Source organism: Protobothrops mucrosquamatus, unplaced genomic scaffold (genome assembly GCF_001527695.2).
Source record: "Protobothrops mucrosquamatus isolate PMUCROS unplaced genomic scaffold, P.Mucros_1.0 scaffold_172, whole genome shotgun sequence".
In the NCBI taxonomy this organism is placed as follows: Eukaryota; Metazoa; Chordata; class Lepidosauria; order Squamata; family Viperidae; genus Protobothrops; species Protobothrops mucrosquamatus.
In genome coordinates this window covers 104,735-123,432 of record NW_015386248.1, presented here as the reverse complement: position 1 = coordinate 123,432, position 18,698 = coordinate 104,735, and the positions used below count along the sequence as shown (strand labels likewise).

The 18,698-nt window shown below is 36.2% G+C and overlaps 1 protein-coding gene across 4 annotated transcripts in view; it reads left to right on the top strand.

Annotated features, from left to right (window-relative positions):
• Window positions 1–18,698, top strand: part of CADPS2 (calcium dependent secretion activator 2) — a 317,808-nt gene that overhangs the window by 221,338 nt on the left and 77,772 nt on the right. For 3 of the 4 annotated variants that reach the window (XM_029285368.1, XM_015822226.1, XM_029285371.1), the window contains exons 16-18: window positions 411–534; window positions 13,512–13,615; window positions 17,464–17,620. In XM_029285368.1, the coding sequence (XP_029141201.1) occupies window positions 411–534; window positions 13,512–13,615; window positions 17,464–17,620 (385 nt within the window). Of the gene's footprint in view, window positions 1–410; window positions 535–13,511; window positions 13,616–15,050; window positions 15,060–17,463; window positions 17,621–18,698 lie in introns of all 4 variants that reach the window. The other variant, XM_015822219.1, reaches the window with a different exon arrangement.

Genomic DNA, 18,698 nt, shown 5'->3' with positions numbered 1-18,698 from the left:
TATCCTAAACTGAAATGACACATGTGAATTGGGCTATAACACAAGAATTTACTCTTATGCAGTACTATAATATAAATGCCTTGGCAAACCATTTTTCCTTAATTCAGCAATATAAAATTTAAAAAGTAATCTTGTTTTGCAATTTTGAAACCTAATGTATTTGTAACTGACCATATACTACTTACATTGTTTATAATTTCTTTTGTTTATAATTTTAGTCTTTTGTACAATATGTCAATAGGCAGACCTTAACATTATGGTCTCAACAATGGTTTTAACATAGCTTTTATACATTAATAATTTCCTTTCTTTTCAATTTCTAATAGTTACAAAAGCTTTTCTTTAAACAGTGCATTTTTTATTTTCTGGGAAGATATCTGACCAAAAGTATTTGATTGTCTTTGGCTTAGGTCTTAATGAAAGATATTGCTACTCCCATACCAGCAGAAGAAGTGAAGAAAGTGGTCAGAAAATGTCTAGAGAAAGCAGCCTTGATCAATTACACTCGACTTACAGATTATGCCAAAATAGAAGGTTAGTACAGTGATCAGCTACTGTAGTGACTGTAAAAGCAATTGGTGCCCATTCATTGCATGCATTTTGTGAGCAGCCTTTTCTCTTTGCTGAGCAAAAGCCTGAACCACAGCAAGGGGAAATATCTCATTAAAATCTCAGCTGGTGAACTACTGAGCTTTTTCCTATTCATTGCTTTAATATGCCTCCTGGGACCATGCTTGAATGAATGATCTTTGCTTTGTGCTGAAGTTGTCCTTTGTCCTTTATTTTAACTGTAGTTTTGTGTTTCACAAAAGTGGCTCAGATCAGCCTGTTCTGGTAGACATTCTCTTTCCCAGTGTTGACATTTGAAATCAGTTGCTTTATACAGCAAGAAGTTCCTGTTATTGTCAGTCTAGAATAATGTATTACTAATCCTTACAGAATTTTAATATATATTATAGGACTATTTTATTAACAGACAACTGATAATCTACATTGCCAAATTAATTCATGGCCCTTAGCTTGTGGATGATAACACTATAAAACTAAAGAAAGACCCAAAGGTTTATTACAGGAACAAATAGATGGTTTCTGGGATTATTGCAAAGTTTCTCTTTTAGCGAGAAGTGACTACTTATAAAATCACCAAAGTGACTTAGAAACCTGACTTCCCAAGAAAAGAAGGGGGACATTAGAGGTAAGACAAGTTGGGGGCACCAATCAATGGGCAATCATTCATTCAGCAATCTGGAGAAAATGCCATAGAGGCTGAAATTATTAATCTATGAAGCAAATCAGCTCACCCTGCAAAGATCTATGTAATCCACACACTGTTGTGAGGATACAGATGCATAATACAAACCTTTATTTAGCCCAGCATTTGCATATGGAAATCAACCTCAGATAGAGTTCAAAGGAAGCACTGACAAATTACTCATAGTTAAATTGACAGGGCAAGAAAGAAATCACTCTTATAATACTATTGCATCAATATCCACCTTTCATTCAAGATTACCTACTGGTTTATATCTAATATTATCTAAAGGATAGTTTATACTTCTTTATTCACATTTGTAATTATTTTGAAAAAAAACTATAAATAGTTTATAGTTTATGATGCGCTAAATATCTAAATCTAAATTTAAATATTTGGTTCTATGAAGCTGATTTATCAAATCAATCCGAATCCTAATCAATCAATAATCAATAACTTGTTATTGGGTAGACCAGTTTTCTCAATTAGGCATTATGGCTGAATACCGTATTTTTCGCTCTATAAGACGCACTTTTCCCCCCCAAAAGATGGGGGAAAATGTCTGTGCGTCTTATGGAGCGAATGCCGCCTCCCTTCCGCGCTGCCNCTCCCAAACGCCCCGCCGCGGCGTGCCGCACCCCCCCCGCGGCCTCCCGGACGGCCCGCCGCCGCCTATCCAACCGCGCCGCCGCCACCTACCTGACCGCGCCACCGCCGGTTAGAATTTTTTTTTTCTTTTGTTTTGTCCTCTAAAAACGATGTGCGTCTTATGGTCAGGTGCGTCTTATGGTGCGAAAAATACGGTATATCATCTGAAAAGTACCAAGTACCAAGTACCAAGTTCATAAAAATCAAAGACTTATACTGGGCTTTTTCCAGACTTTTACTCTAGAATCTTCTGAATATAAAGCATTTTATATACTTGTTAGTTATAGCAGTAGTATAATGTGTTTTTACAATTTTGTTTAAGGAATATTATAGAATCTTCCAGTTTATATTCAATAATTGCAGTCATGAATATTATTTTAAAAATCAGGGAAAAGGAATACACATAGTATATATGACCATTTGTTTTAACTTATTTTTCTCATTCTTCAGGATCACTGACAAACATGGGTTAACCAATCTCCTCACTGATTAGTCCAAAAAAAGCCATCTCATCACTATAGCAACCAGTATTATATCATGGGAATAACAACATGGAGGCACCTTAGTAACCAGTTTATCATAATTAATTAAGATATCATGTTGTGTTTAAATGAAGGAGGATGTATGTAGATCTTTTGGAAAATGAGAAAGTTACCTTTTCACCTTCAGCAAGCATCCAATGCATGCTTACAGCAGGGGTTCTTGCTGTTCAATTATCTTGAGTTTTTAACAAGCTTGTTTGGAATAATTGGTGTAAAAATAGAAAGTTTCTAAAAGAAGTCACCAAAGCTGGGCTGAAAGTCAGCAAAGTAATCTTGGCATATAACTCACTGTTTACAGGTGAAATAAATATGTCTTTACTTTATATCTTTTAAAACATTCTGAAAATATAAGAAATAGTCTTCCTTGTAAAAAGTGTGACTAAGAACCCTTTAAAGTTCCAACTGAATGATCACCAGCAATATCACTTTTTCTCTGCAGTTGAACCACATATATTTAATTAAGTAGAAATTCATAAGTCAGAATTCAAATCTTGTGTTATGAAGCTCACAAATCCTGCCTTTGTCTGAAATTAAGCATGTTTGAATCCAAGCAACTCATGGGTAGAGGAAAATGCCTTCTTGTTTCCTGTGGAATAAAGAGAAAAATGCATTATGGCAGTAAATAAGAATTCCATATTGATGTGGCCACAAAAATTAATGGTATTACTGTAAAGGGGCTATATTATTCTTGGATAAGGAAGGCAGAACTATGATAGAGCAACCATACAGATACGATCTGTACTATGCCAGCCACACTACAATGATAGCAGGAAGTAGAGAAATATCACTTTTGTAAATCATAATATCAGTTTCAATAAAACAGAAATCACTAGCAATACAGGGCTGGTACAGAATAGGATCATTTTTATGGGCATCTTGAGTAAATAAAGAGGCTTTGAACTAGAAACATTGGTATGGTATGGCATGGCATGGTGTATGGTGTATGGTGTGTGATATATGATGCATGGTTTATGATGTATGGTGATGGTACAGTATACTTCTTGCAATCATTGTTTTAGTTAAAAGAACCCAAGAAGCAACATTAGAAAGAAATGTTTTTCTGTTGTCAGAAAAATATTCAGTAGTATCTTAACAATAATAGCCTTATAAAATTAGTTGAATATTTCATATGTAATGCTAATTGGCTAGAAAATAAAGCCACAAGCAGCATGTGTCATTTCTTCTTTGGTGATTCCATCAAATTTCAGTCATATTGATTAAGAGGATAACATATCTTGTTTGCTGTACAAACTTTCTTTTTTCAAAAGGATGCATTTACTAATACATATTTTTCTTGTCAGGATAAACAATGAAATAAGAACTTAATGCTTTAGAATGCTTATAAAGAAATAATTTCAACTTTTGAGGGGTTTTTTTCCAACCTTTCCTTTTACATAAGTTATAAATGGAAAGGATCCAGGTGACTGTTGTGTTAATTGTATGCATGTACATATTCAAGTGTGAATTCTGCAATTTAATCTCTGTATCTATATTTATTTGTCTCTGTGTTAATGTGTGTGTGTGTTCATTGTAAGCCTCTCCAGATAATCTACATACATTTTTTCTCTCCAAAAACCTCCAATTTAAAGGTTCCTAATTAGTTTTGCATCTAAATGTGTGTATTTGCAAACATCTGGACCTATCTGAGCAAATTGCCAAAGATCAGAATCACGACTGAATCTATAAAAACTGATACAGTAGTATTGATTAGCTAAATATGGGTTAGCTAATTTGAACCACTCCAGAATTGTTTAACATCACCATCAGTTCAACATCACTCGTGTTATTCTTAGTTGTCTTGTAGAGCTAGTGGCAATAGTTTAAGATCTTGTCCCTATCCAGTACTTGTTGGAATGAATACCTGCAATAATCTCATGATTTTCTGCAGCCTTTAAAGTTAGTCATATGTAAAAATAATAGGCATCCCATGAAAGGAAAATAGGAGCACCTCTCATTCAAAAATGTTTAAAGAAATAGAGATTTATAAAAAAAATGTTAAAGGAAAAGGGCAAAAACGTGTTCGGGACATGATGTAATCTCTTTTGTACCATTTTTTCTGTTTTGTTTTCTTTTTAAAGGTGCTACCTAATTATATATTTCCAATTTTTGATATGATTAGGCTCATTGTTGCAAGTTAACACATAGGAATTACAGGATTGTTCTGAAACAAAATGTATTGTTGTAACGCTTAAATTAAAAAGCTATAGTTTCAAGACAATTTGCTTAAACCTCTATTTCCTGCTTCTCAAACAGGAAAATTCCCAGAACATCTTATAATATACTAAAAATAAGGCAGGTAAAGGCATCAGTGAACAACAGCTTTTCCTAACAAAGGAAAGGTATGTAAAGTTATCCATGAGCCAAGCTCTGTGCTAAACACATCAGCAAACTCCTCGCAGACTTCTGCAAGGCCTGACGTTTGCAGGCTGTGAAGCCCAGTCACTTGGATTCCAAGGGCCTCGAACCAATCGAGTCCAATGAGACTCGTACGATCACCCACAACTACCACCACATCTAGTAGGCCTTCAAAAGCCCTACACTGCACCTTGAGCGTGGCCTCCCCCTTCACGCTGACTCTGGAATTCTGGAAGTCAGTGAGAATTAAGTTCAATAGCCTGAGTTTTACTTGTAGGCCACTACTGCTGCAAATCCTTTTGAAGGTGTCATGAGAAATGATTGATAGAGCGGACTCTGTGTCCAACTCCATTGACAAGGGAACCCCCTGAAACTTCACGTCAATGTGAAGCTTTTTTTAAAGTGGCTTATGTGTTCCTGTCCTTAAAATGCTCCTGCGCGACGCACAGAAACCTACCCTGTGTTGGCTGGGGACCCTGGTACTTTTCTGAAGCAATTCTTCCTGAGGCCGGACCTTCTGGCGACCCAAACAGACGGAGGCAATGTGGCCTTGCCTGCCACATGCCCGGCAAATGGCAGAGCGGAATCTGCAGTCAGCGCGCTTGTGGCATCCTCCACACCCGAAACACTGAGGAAATGCTGGGGCCTTGTCTGGACGCTCCTTCGGCCTTCTCTCCTCTGACTGGTGCAGCCTATCCACCTCCTCTTCAGGATCCTGTTCTGGATCTTCTCGAGCGACCTCTTGATGGACGGTAACGGTGGCTGGAGGATTTCTGGTGAGCCGCAAAGCCTTCACAATGCCGCCTGCTGCTTCTTCAGCTGCAACCTCTCTCAAGGCATCTTGGAACGAAACATCTTCCTTGGCGAAGATCTTCTGCTGCAGCTCACGATTTCTTAGGCCACAAACGAAAGGATCCTGCAGCCTCTCTTCCAGATCCTTGAATTCACAAGGCCTCGCTGCTTGCCTTAAGGCAGCAATAAAGTCCGCACCAGACTCAACAGGCCTCTGGTCCCTCTGTTCGAACGTGTGTCGCCAAGCAATCACTGCAAGTTTAGGTTGGAAATGTTCTTTCAGCATCTTCTTTAAATCTGCATAAGACACTGACTCCAAAAGCGCCGGGGCCACCAGATTCTCTGCTGTGTCAAATGTTTCTTGTCCACAAACACACAGCAGGGTAGCCACTTTAAGGCTGTCTTATCTGATTTACTCTGAAGTAATTCTCCACCCGCGCCACGTACGAGTTCCAACGTTCTGGGTGGGAAATATCAAAGTCTGACAACCGGCCTATCTTAGACATCTTAGCCTTCTGCAACTCTTGTCAATGCCTTCGCTGCAAACCTTTTGTTGGAAAAGGAGTCCTTCTGCAGAACTCACCTCCAGCGATTCTGTACTGGCAGGCAGAGTCACGATTATGTACACTGAACTTTCCCCAGGGCTTCAGGACTCCCTTGGTGAGTCCTATCTTCTTCTGTTGGTAATCTTGCTTGCAGCGATCCCACCCTTGTCGCCACTGTTAAATTCGCGGGTTAAAGGCATTGCAAGGAAACGAGTAGTGTGAACAGCAAGTCTTCTTTATTCATTCACCAACAAACAGCAACAGAAAAAATGGCGCGCAGGCCTTTTATAGTGTTCTTCCAAAGGCCAGCGTCAGCCAATGAATGCAAGGCTGTTTTCGTGCCTTGCCCACGCGCGCAAGGCTGGAGACAGCCAGTCTGGACCCAGGCAGCCTTGTGGTTTACCCAGGACCCTTTGCAACATTTCTGAGCTTGCTGAATGATTCAGCAGGCCCAGGACATAACATAATATATACAATTCCTTCTGGAATCCAAACTCCTGTTCTTCATGGGAAACTTTAGCTAGTCTTGAGGAGCAGGGAGCCAACTGGGAAATAGCCAAACTAACACTGCAAAGGATCTTATCCACTTTCTTAGAGCCCAAATCACTTCCCAAGACAAGGCCCCAGTTAGCTCCATTGATATGGTCTAGCTGGAATCCAGCTCCAGCTGCTGAAGAATTTTTCATAGCAGCCCTTCACATGGTTATAGCAGACAGTAATGGTACATAGGGATGTTGTTTTCCAGGCAGTAAAAGAAGAAGAGAGGAGAAATACTTTCAGACCTGATTTTATTAACATAATTTTACATAAAAATAGAGTTAATACCTGTAGTTGTGTTTCTTGTCTGGACTACTTTGAAGAGCTAACATGAATCTTGCAAATTAAGTATTTTCCTCTTCTTTCCTTTTACTCTCCAGAAAACTAGGAAAGATCCCTTCTGAAACTCTTCCCTTACCCACCTCTGTTTCTGTGGACTGAGATACCTTTTGCATGACAGTTGTATAATCTGCAGAACTTCTTCCTGTTTTCCTAGTCCAGGCTCAGGAATTCTGGGAGTTGAAGTCCACGAGTCATAAAAGAGCCAAGGTTGCCTACCCCTGTCCTAGTCATTCCCACAGACATCCTTCCTTACAATGCAATGACCTGCCTTAAAAAGTGCTGCTGGTTGGTGTTCAGCAAGCAGAATAAAAGTGGCAAAATAGCCAGATATGAAATTATAGTATACTGCCAGGTAGTGCATTGATAATCTAATGGATAAATTTCATTAGAAATTTAGAATGTCAATATTAGGAAGTTGCTGACTTAGCTAATAGACTTCATAGATATTTATGGGATAAGGATACCAAAAAAAAACACAATATTAGGAAGTTGCTGACTTAGCTAATAGACTTCACAGATATTTATGAGATAAGGATGCCAAAAAAACCACAAATTCTCAAAACAAAATATTATAAGACAGAGCTTGTTCAAAACATAGAATTCCATAAAAACATAAGTCCAGCAATCTTTCCTTTAGCCTTACCCTCTTTTTAAAAATAGAATTACTTATGCAGACATGATCCATCCAGACTTGGAAAAGATTAAAGACACAGTAAGAATTATCTGATGGAGGCTGAAATTTACTATGGTTGATGTATGTACAGATTTCTAGATGAAAGAAAGAAACCTTAAGAAAGGTTTTTAAGACAAATAGCATAATTTGAAACACTTATGCAGAACAAGACCAACTATTAGGATGTAAATAGAAACTGCTATTAAAATACAACATGAAACCAGAACAAGTAAAATAATGTATGATAAAATGAGTACAACATTTTAAGGTAATGATTACATTACAGCAGTGGGAGGACTTGTGGAAAAACTGAGTAAAATTTACCCCATATTATAATTTAAGAGAAAATTGGTACAAAATGTTTTATAGGTAGTACATACTTCCATTAGTAATTGCAAAGATAAATAAATTATTGAATGAAAATGTTGAAATGTTAAACAGAAGGAACATTTTATCATACAGTATGTGGTGGTCATGTAAAAAAATACCCAAACTGTTGGGGGGGGGAAATGTTATCATTATCCAATATTTTTTTAAAAACATAGATTGAATTCAGGCCTGTTTTTTCCAGAACATATACATAAAAATATTACGATATATTAGAATATATGCTACCCCAACACTGGAAAGGAAACACTTTTCGCCTATTGGGTATAATTTAGAATTTTATATTAATATTATTTTTCCTTTTTATGTTTTAAAAATCTTTTTTTGAGTTTTCTCCACTCTCTTCCCTTTCCCTTTTTTTCTTTCCTCTTAAATGATAGTGTGCAGTGATATCAATATTAATGTTTCAAGTTTTACATAGATATGTTGTTGTTTCTTAAGATGACATAAATCTAGTTCTATATATTGAATAAATGAAATAAACTAGTTTGAGACCTTTGTCAGCTGACTCCTCCCAACAATCTGTGCACTGGGTACCTGAGGCTCAAACTCCTCCAAATCAGAGAAGATCATGGCAGTTATTTGTTTGATATGTTTGGAACTACCTTTCCCCCAATTGGATCTGCCCATTTTATACAGTTATATAGAAAGGAGTCACTTCAGGTCCATTCAATTACAAATTGCTATCTTCAGGAACCTTAGAGACAGACTAATTATTTCCCTATCCTACTATCATAATAGCTATCAAAAACTATTTTCAATAGATCTTGGGGATAGGAATGTTGTGGGTTTCTTCTTCCTGAAATCTGAATGGTAGAGCTTTATTCTTCTTTGAGGCTGTTTTATATTCTTTTGATGTTTGTGTTTTAGAATCCTTAGCTTTTAACCCCCTTTATATAAATATGCTATATATGTTGCTCTGAGTCAGTTTCAACTGGAGCTGTATATATGATAAGCAGAATTCAATTTTTCAGAAATATGTTGTGTCTAATTTTGTACTATGTAGAAGATGTGTCAGCTTTGTTTGCATGGTGAGCCATTGAAATACACAATTTAACCAAGCGCGCATAAATATACAGGACTGTATCCTTAAAGAATTGTCAGAGAACTCTTGTTATTAACAAGGCAAGATATTAAGGCTGGCAATAGATTGTGCATAAATATATACCTGTTATATTCTTGGACAATGAAAAAGAATATAGAAAGAGATCTAAATCAGTTTACTTTTAAGGACTGAAGTAGACCTCTTGAAATCTCAGCAGCTGGAATTTTTCTTTAGAGACACTTTCTTAATAATATAACTTATTAAACACTTCTTCAATTCTTTTATGTTTTCTGGTTACATATAGTAACCATGTTTTATATTACATGTAGTGAAATTCTTATATTTCTCAAGCAACTATAAATTCTATCCCGGACTTCACCAATCAATGATATCTAGATGTGTTGGACTAAAACTCCAGAAATATAATATGTGGGGAATTCAGGAAAGGTGAGTCAATCCAGTGTCAGTTTACAAAGTAAATCACAATAGTTACATACAAAGAATATATGTATTTCTAAAGCATATTCTTTGTATGTAACTATATCTAATATATACTTTGCAGAGTAACCATGATAAGCCAATTAAGATGAAAAGGCAAAATGCAATTGCATTTAAAACTTTCCCCCACCCAGAACTTACCTACCAAGTTGAGAAATGTATTTGTTTACTTATTTATTTATCCGTTTTGTAGGGGAATATATTAGTACACCTTTTTCAGCTGTTCCCTATTGATTGGACATTACATTTGCTTATGCATATATTATGATCCATTAATAAAAAAAATAATAAGAGGGATTGGAAAAATCATATGCTAAGTTGATTGATGTGTGTCAAGTGAAGAATATTTTGGATGTCTCAATATGTGTCTACCCACATATGCCTCTTATAGTAGGTTCTTTTCAATGTCTTGCTCCACTAATATGTACATACAATGCCTGATATAATGGTTTTTTTTTTTTCATTTTTGTGTGTGGACTCTTGGTGCTGCCGCAGAGTACTGTAAATGACAAGAGTCTCAGCAAAGAGGAAGGTTGCCTTGGTGATGTTCCTGAGGTTAAGGTCACTTTCCATTTTCAAAGACAGCCAAGGTGGTGATGTGATAGATTTGAGTGATATTTGTGGGAGTGGTGAAAAGGGAGCTGCTGACAGGGTTGCGCTCCTAGTTCTTCTCCCCAGGAAAGATTTTTTTGTTCTTTTCAAAGCATCTTGATCCTAGTGAAAATTAAATTACAAGCTTAGACTCTGTTTACTTTTAATCATATAGGAACATGACCTATATTTTTTCAACTTTTCTATTTCCCTCTAGTACTATATATTAATTTCCTTGGAAATAAACAGCTCAAGCAAGAAAATCTTGTATAGGTTTCTATAATGAGTTGAATAAATAGATGTTATTAGAATCTCCATGAATGGGATCACCTGAAACAGAAACTGGTACCATTTACAGCAGGGGTGTCAAACTGCCGGCCCATGGGCTGGACACGTCATGAGGAAACTGCGCCCACCCCATTGCCGGCAACGGGGGAAAAATTCCGATACGTCGCACAACATCATGTGACATCGCGAGTTTGACATGTCTGATTTACAGAATCCTTGGTGAATTCCATAGAATGTCTCCAAACTCTTAACAACCTGCTTATACTTTAATTGCTTGATGAATCTTGCTTTGCTTAAGCAATTTTTAAGTAATTAAAAAAACACAGAACCAAATGTATTTGAAAAAAATAAGGGTACTACAAGCATTGTTTAACAAAATAGGAGCTATTTGTGCAAGTGGTGGGAAGCCACCTCTATTTGTGTCAAACTCTTAACATATGTTCATTTCATTGAAATCACCAAGGGCAAAAACAATTAGTTGTCCATTCAAAATATCTTTATTGGGTCCTTTCACATTTGAGCAAAAGGCTTTCCTGTGTTAATGTTCAAAACGTGGAAGCTTTAAGTGTTTGTGTGAGCACTAATTTTCTTTGAGTATGATACTTACCACTGTCAATTTCATGATACCAAAAAACCAACTTCCTTGATGGTAAGCATATGGGGCATTTTTGCTGTTCTATAGAGTTTTTTATATCTTATATCTGCAATATTACAGATAAATATGCATTAGTTAGCCTTTAATGAAAATACTTTTGAAAATGAAAAATTGTATTGATTATTTGCATGAAAAAAGACTTAACCTCCAGCCAAATTTAAAATATTTCTGTATTAACCATGAGACAAGAAACATCAAAAATTCACTATATGGTAAAGGTCAAATACTACGATAACGGATCAAAGTTTTAATCTTTAATGTAGGTTTCTCCAGCCCAATGTCTGCCAGATATATTGGATTACAGTTTTCATAATCTCCATCCAGTTGGTGGGTGCAACTATAGAGGTATATTTCAGAACTTCTGCAAAACGCCAAGTTTTGGGCGGGGGAATTTAGGTATTGGCATGTTTTTAGGCCCTAAGGACTGCATTATGCTTTCAGCTAAAGAAAGGGGAGAAGACCATTGTAGATGGGAAAGCGACACACAATGACTGGGGATGGAAAGGGAATGAATTAGAGTTGCCAGGGATTCTTGAGAGGGGCTTGTGCGGAATTTAGTGGAGACTTACAAGCAGATATCTACTGAAGAAGCTGGGTAGCCTTCAGCTGTGGTTTAATTAGATGCTCTTGCGAAAAGAGGCATCTCTCTAGTTCTTGCTATATTTAGGTATGAGTTTATGGGAGAAGTCATTAGTTCTGAGTAAGAGCACGACCTGAATAATATGAAACAAAGGATCTTGAAAGATTAACCAGAATATGTGCATGTTATATTACATGTATATGCATATTTATAAATCAACTATTTGCACATATCCCATAGACTACAAATAATCCTCATTTAGTGACCACAAATGGGACCAACAACTTGATCATTAAGTGACGTGGTCACTAAGTAAACTGACTGTGCTTATAATTTTACTTCACTTTCTTTTGCCGTACAGGCCTACAAAGGTTATAAATGCAAGGATTAGTAATAAAGATACTTTTTTCATCACTGCCATAACTGTGAACTAAGTGAGGATTACCTGTATATACATTACATGCAATATGTGAAAATGTCTTCAATTTGGAAGCATTCAGGTAGTCTTTGACTTATGATCATAATTGAGCCTGGAATTATGGTTATCAGTCATGCTGGACGTTAAGTGGTTGTAACCAAGCTCAATTTTATGGCCTTTTTTGGTGGTCATTAAGCAAATGGGACAGTCATAAAACAAATGCTATGGCCATTAAGTGAATGCCATAGCCATTAAGCAAACATATTGTCTGCAATGGGCTTTTTTTTGCCAAAAACACTAGTTTCTGGCAAAAAAAAAGTTCTAGGTCATGTGATCATGGGTCACTGCAAACAGCTGTAAATATGGGCTGGTTGCTGAGTGCCCAAAAGGTGATCACATGACTATGTGGGGGATGGCTGTTGAAACTTCAAATCCAGGTCATAAGTACCTTTTTAGAGGTCCATTATAACTGAACAGTCATTGAGCAATCAGTCATATATCAAGGACTATGGGTATACAAATAACAATTAAACAAAACTAAATATAATTTATTTTAACCATAATTTTCCTTCTGTACTTCCTCAACATTACTGTTTTTCTTTGCTTTTCGGGTGGGGATAAATTTTCTTGTATCTGCTTATGAACATACAAATATAGATATATAGATAGATATAGTTATCTTAGATATAGATAGATGATATAAATATAGATTATAGATATACTGTAGATATAGATAAGATATAGATATGTTTATCCTATTTTGTGTCTTTAAAGCTGTGGTTATTTTCAATTTTGCAGAAAATAGTAGACCATTTTTTCCTCCTTTTTTAATATTTTGGTGGTGGAACCTATATTTTCAACTATGGTCTCATTGTGATGTATCTTAGAAAAGGATCAGCAGTCCTGGTCACTGTTTAACATTAGTCTTACTTTTACATTGTACATAACTGGAATTTAACTGTCTGAAAAGCAAGAATTTTGCATACTGAGCGCAATTATACTTCCAATATAAATAATGTTGCAGCCATTGTATGATGAAGAAATAAACAAACCAGTAGCTTCTGCTTTCTTTGCAGAGATGACCTTGGAAAAGATTAGAATTTACTTATTCCAGAAGTTGAACATATGATGTGCCAGTGCAGTTTCAACTGCTAGTTAAATTGGAAAGTGCTTCTGGTGCCCTCTCATTTCATGGCAAATTAAATATTTTATGTATTTCTACTATTTGCATTAAAAGCATCCCTGAAGTGTTAGATGATGTCAATCTCTTGAAATGGTTTAGTTGTGTGTCATCTGGAATGTATCCCATGCCAGCCTTTCCTCCTTACAATCATTCTGGTTTGTGTGTTCCTTTTCACTACAGAGACGCTGAACTTGGCATCTCCTTCTGTAAAGCTGGAAGAGGTTATTCATTTAGCAGAGCTCTGCATTGAAGTCCTGCAGCAGAATGAAGAACATCATTCAGAGGTGAGGATAACCGTATTAGCTGCACAATAATGCTTTAATAACTACCCTGCACTGCCTTGGTGTGAAGCAGTTCTGTCAAAAAACATTACAGAAAGAACCTCTAATATATGTTAAAAGCAATTTACATTTGCAGCGTTCTCAGAGTTGTGAAGGGTTTGAAACATCAAGTGAAATAAAGCCCTGCTCCATTTTTATTTTATTTTATTTTGTTTCAGGTTTGAATAGTTAAAAAAGAAAAAAGACATAAATGCTGGGGGGAAAAATATAAGAGCAAAGAAGAGGTGGTGCTAGCCATTATCTCACAAATAATTCTCCAGATTCTCATCTGAATAAAAATAAGCACCATACAGCAATAAAAATAGAAATGCTTTCTGTCTTAATGTAGATACACGGATTAAATAAGAGGGACACGCTTTCCTCTTAGATTGGCTATTATTATTTTTTCTTTTTAAGAAGGATAATGATAACAATAACAAAACAATAATAATATTGCTACAGTCCACATGAAAGTTTTGGGGAGCCCTATCAGTGAAGTCATCTGAACAAGTCTTCTATTCAGCGACAAATCTTTGTTATTTGGGGAGGACAGAAGCTGAAGCCAATTCCCAAATCTCCACAGTTGAACACAAGGGTTTTGTATTAATAAAAAAGTTTTTTTTATTAAATACAGTGAACAAATAAAGTTTATAGAATTGCATTAATATTCATATTGACATTCTAAAAGTTTGATGAACTAGCCTTATTGAAGCACAAATCTACTGGAAATTCATATTTTAACATAAAAACTGTTATATATATTTTTTTCTCCAGCGGAGACACACAAAGTAGTAAGCTAAGATGTAATGTCTATAAATATGATCATTCAAAACATCTGCTTTTATCTCACACTGTCAGTTCTAGATTTTAGCTTACATCTGTCATGTGTGAACTTGTTATGGATATTTTATTTTATCCTGAAGAAACAGCTGCTTCAAAGATTTGAAATTAATTCCCAAGAGGCACTCTACAATGGTATTGCCATTGTAAATACTTAATAATGCTTGTATGTGAATTTCTCTTTTGAAAATATATATTTAAATTAAAATACTAGAAATTGCAGTAATTATGATTGAAAAAGTACATTCTTAATATTTAGTTTTAAAATACAATGTCCATTATATACTTTTCCTTCTGCAAAATAGAAGTGTAACTAGAACCATAGTAGCTGGCAGTTTATTTCTAACATATTTAAATGCATCAGTAGAATGCTGATTTTTTAAGTATACAGTATATTGTGCCTCAGTTCAAACATTATATACTTGAGAGTAAGCATATATCTAAAAATTGTATAATGATACAAAAATGGAGACAAAGGATGTGCATCTCGCTAAGTTCAAAACATTTTTAACTTTTTTTTTCTCCTGTTCCACATTTCCAAAATTATGGATTACCCCAGGGAAAAGAGGTATGTTATTCATCCCAATCAAAACTGACATTTTGGTCATGATTCCATGCATTGTTAAACCATTTTGAAAGTATGGCATCAATTATTTTCTCTGATGGCATTCACTTTATTTACTTGTGGCGTTAATTATTTCATCTGTATTATTTTTTATCTTTTTAAAACTATACCTGGTCCAACAGATAGCTGATTAAAAGTAGATATCAGACAGATTTAACTTAAAGAGTTTCTTCTACCAGCTTTGAACAAGTAAAAGTGGAATAATTTTCATCTAACTCATAAAGTTATAAATTCGAGACTATAAAATACATGTGACAAATAGAGAACTTTTCTGGGTCAATGTCAACCAAACAGGTATCCTCTGGCTCATACAGAATACCAATGTTTTGCTGGCATCTTCTAATATGGCTGCAGTTCATGCATCTTCTCAACAATATGGACACAAACATACAAAAATTATCTGACGAGCCCTTTTACTCTGAAATATTAGTCCTATTGCAAGTTCTTTGAGGACAGCATAGAAAAAGAAGATAAAAGCCTATGCAGTTCAGTCTTGGACAGAACATCACTAATTGAGCCATTGCTGAATATTGCAATGTTATAATTCAGTAGTACAGGAAACATATGTTGCTTTATTGTATAATATAAATTAGAAATAATAGTCATGTAATATAACAAATAAAACTTTCAACTCATACAATATTTTTTTCTTCTTCCACTTGGAATTTGTGTGATTAATCAGTCATTGAATTCATTTTTCATGTTGTTTTATATTATTCTTGATAGAACCATGCTCTCTGTGATATTAATCTTTCTTTATGACTTTATTCCCAGGCACCAGTAGATCAGGGTATGATCAAGAGACACACGGAAATTTCTACTTTTGCTATTGAATGTGATTTATTGGAATCTGCCATGCATTATCTTTTTCAACTTATTTCCATTTTAATATTATTTTATCTTTGCTAGTTGGAAGGAAATTCTGATCTCTGAGTTTCACAGGGTTATAATTATTAATTACAATAAGTTGTTCTTTCCCATTACCTTTTGAAAGAACTAGACAATGATCAAATTATTGTAAAAACTGGTCTCAATCTCAGGATTAGCAATCAACACAATTATCTTTTTATATGCAGTTATTCTCTTCATACCAAAAAAAACTATCAGAACATAAAAAGTACTGAAGATAACTTAATGCTTTGGGGTTTTTTTTTCCACTCATGAAGATTTGTATGTATTTCAATTTAACAGAGATACCATAGAGTTTTTTACAAAAGCAAGTACAAATTTATATAAAGTTGATTCATGTATGCAGGAAGTTAAAAACCCAATTTAATATTAAATTGTTAAAAAAAAACCATTGAGCTGTTTTCTTCAATCATAGCATTTAGATCAGACATGTCAAACACAAGGCCCGGGGGCCGGATGCGGCCCGCGAAGTGGTTTCATGTGGCCCATGAAGCCATCCTGGAAACAGTGAGGAAACGGCCCCCGCTACCTTGGCCCAGGCCGGCCAGGAGCCAATGTACAATTTTGTGGTGGCCATCTATGCTGAAACGCATTCAGTCTTAGCTCCACAAGGCCGTCTACAAACAGTGAGGAACCAGCCCCTGCCGTGTCAGCCCCACCCCCTGGGTGCATGCTGGGGAGGTGTCACCCTTTGTGAGGAATGAAGAAATGGACCATGCCTTGGCGCTTGCCCCAGTCCCACCCCCTTCTGCCAGAGACCCTCAGATCTGTCCCACTCCTGCCCAGGCCCCCACAGGTACCCTTGACGTGAACGATGTAGAGCTGGCCATGCCCACCCAGTAGGCCACACCCACTCCATCCACGCCCACCCAGTAGGCCACACACCCCGGCCCCCCTGAGGGCAACCGCATGCTGATGCGGCCCTCAATGAAATTGAGTTTTGACACCCCTGATTTAGATAGTATTAGTTGTTAATGTAACTATCCAATTGTATGTCTGATATATTTAGAGACATTTTTAGGCTTCCAATTTTAAAGAGAAATATTTACTTTATATGTTAGATGGTGAATGTCCTTTTTTTGTCTGAAATCATTTTGAAGATAGAGTCTTCATGCTTTTTCTCATAGGATGTCATATCTCTTACATTGGCTCTCATATTTATAAGTACATCTACAGTAACATGAAAGACCAGATTCCCAGATTATCAGGGAAAAATAATCAGGTCCCTAGATTATCTGTCAATTAAATTCTTTAATCAAACATCACACTCTCCCTGAAATACTATATACACATGTAAATTACATTGGATGCAAAATTCAACTTTACTTAATGAATAATTTCAATTGTTTTTAAAAATGTATTCCACGTTCCATAATTTCATAGATGTACCATTTTTATGCCTTCTTTCATCATATCTTTTTTATAATTGATGATGCAGGCCTTTGCGTGGTGGCCAGATCTGTTGGCTGAACATGGGGAGAAGTTTTGGTCACTTTTTACTGTTGACATGGATTCTGCGCTGGAGACACAGCCACAGGATAGCTGGGATAGCTTTCCTCTTTTCCAGTTACTCAATAACTTCCTGAGAAATGACTGTAAGTTTGGTATTTGGTTATTGCTATAGCTGCAGTTACTTTCAATTTTTAAATCTTCTAAGATTTAAGAAAGTTGAGGGTAGCTTAGAGTCTTTAGCTTCGTTTATTTAACCTTGGGCTTTTTCTAGATTTGTTAACGATGCAATCCTAAGCACAGGGAAGTAAATCCTGCTGTGTTCAGTGGGGTTTATTTCAGAATAAACATACAAGGCCTTGGGCAACAAGGCAAATATTAACAGATTTTAGATGAAGGTTGAAATTCTTTTGCTGTTACATTACAGGTAGCACATGGCTTCTTTGTAGACAGGGAAACAGATTGGCTTTAGTAAATTTCTTGTAATCCCAAGAAATTCAGTAGAGATCCTTGCTCACATTTTATCTCCACCAAAGAGCATTTAAACTACAATGAGAACTATTTTTCCTCTAGACATTTAACATTGAACAATCCAAAGAAATATAAAGAGACTTGCTTGTTGTTTCATAAAAAAAGGTTTGAGCTTTATTTCTCTCTCAAGTTTATTTTTGTAGCTTCTCAAATATATTTCTAAATGTTTACATGGATCCAGATATAATGCATCATACATGCAACTGTTTGTTTCTTACTGACTGCAAGCAAGAATCTGTGATTACAGCTGACAATGACTTTAGTTTAAGTGAGCTTACAATGTAAACAATTGTACAAAAAAATCTCACCTGTACATGATTTTTTTTATGATGAGAAGCAGAAATTTTTATGGTGAGAAGTCCTTTAAACTTAGAAGGCTCTAATAACCAGTGTTTCCCACGATACCTAAATTATAAAGCTAGGAGATGCTCTCTGAGCTTGGTTTTTTTCTTGCAGACATTTCATTACCAAAACTAAGTAACATCATCAATGCTGGGAGGAAGTGGAGTTTGCTCTTGTTTTATATTCTAATGCAGACATGTCAAACACAAGGCCCGCGGGCCGGGGAGGGCCCAGATTTGGCCCCCCGGGGCTGTCCCAGAAATGGCAAGGGACCGGCCCCCACTGCCCCAGCCCTGGCCCACCGTAACCCAGCTGGGCACCTGGGAGCACGCGCAGGAAACAGCAAGCGCT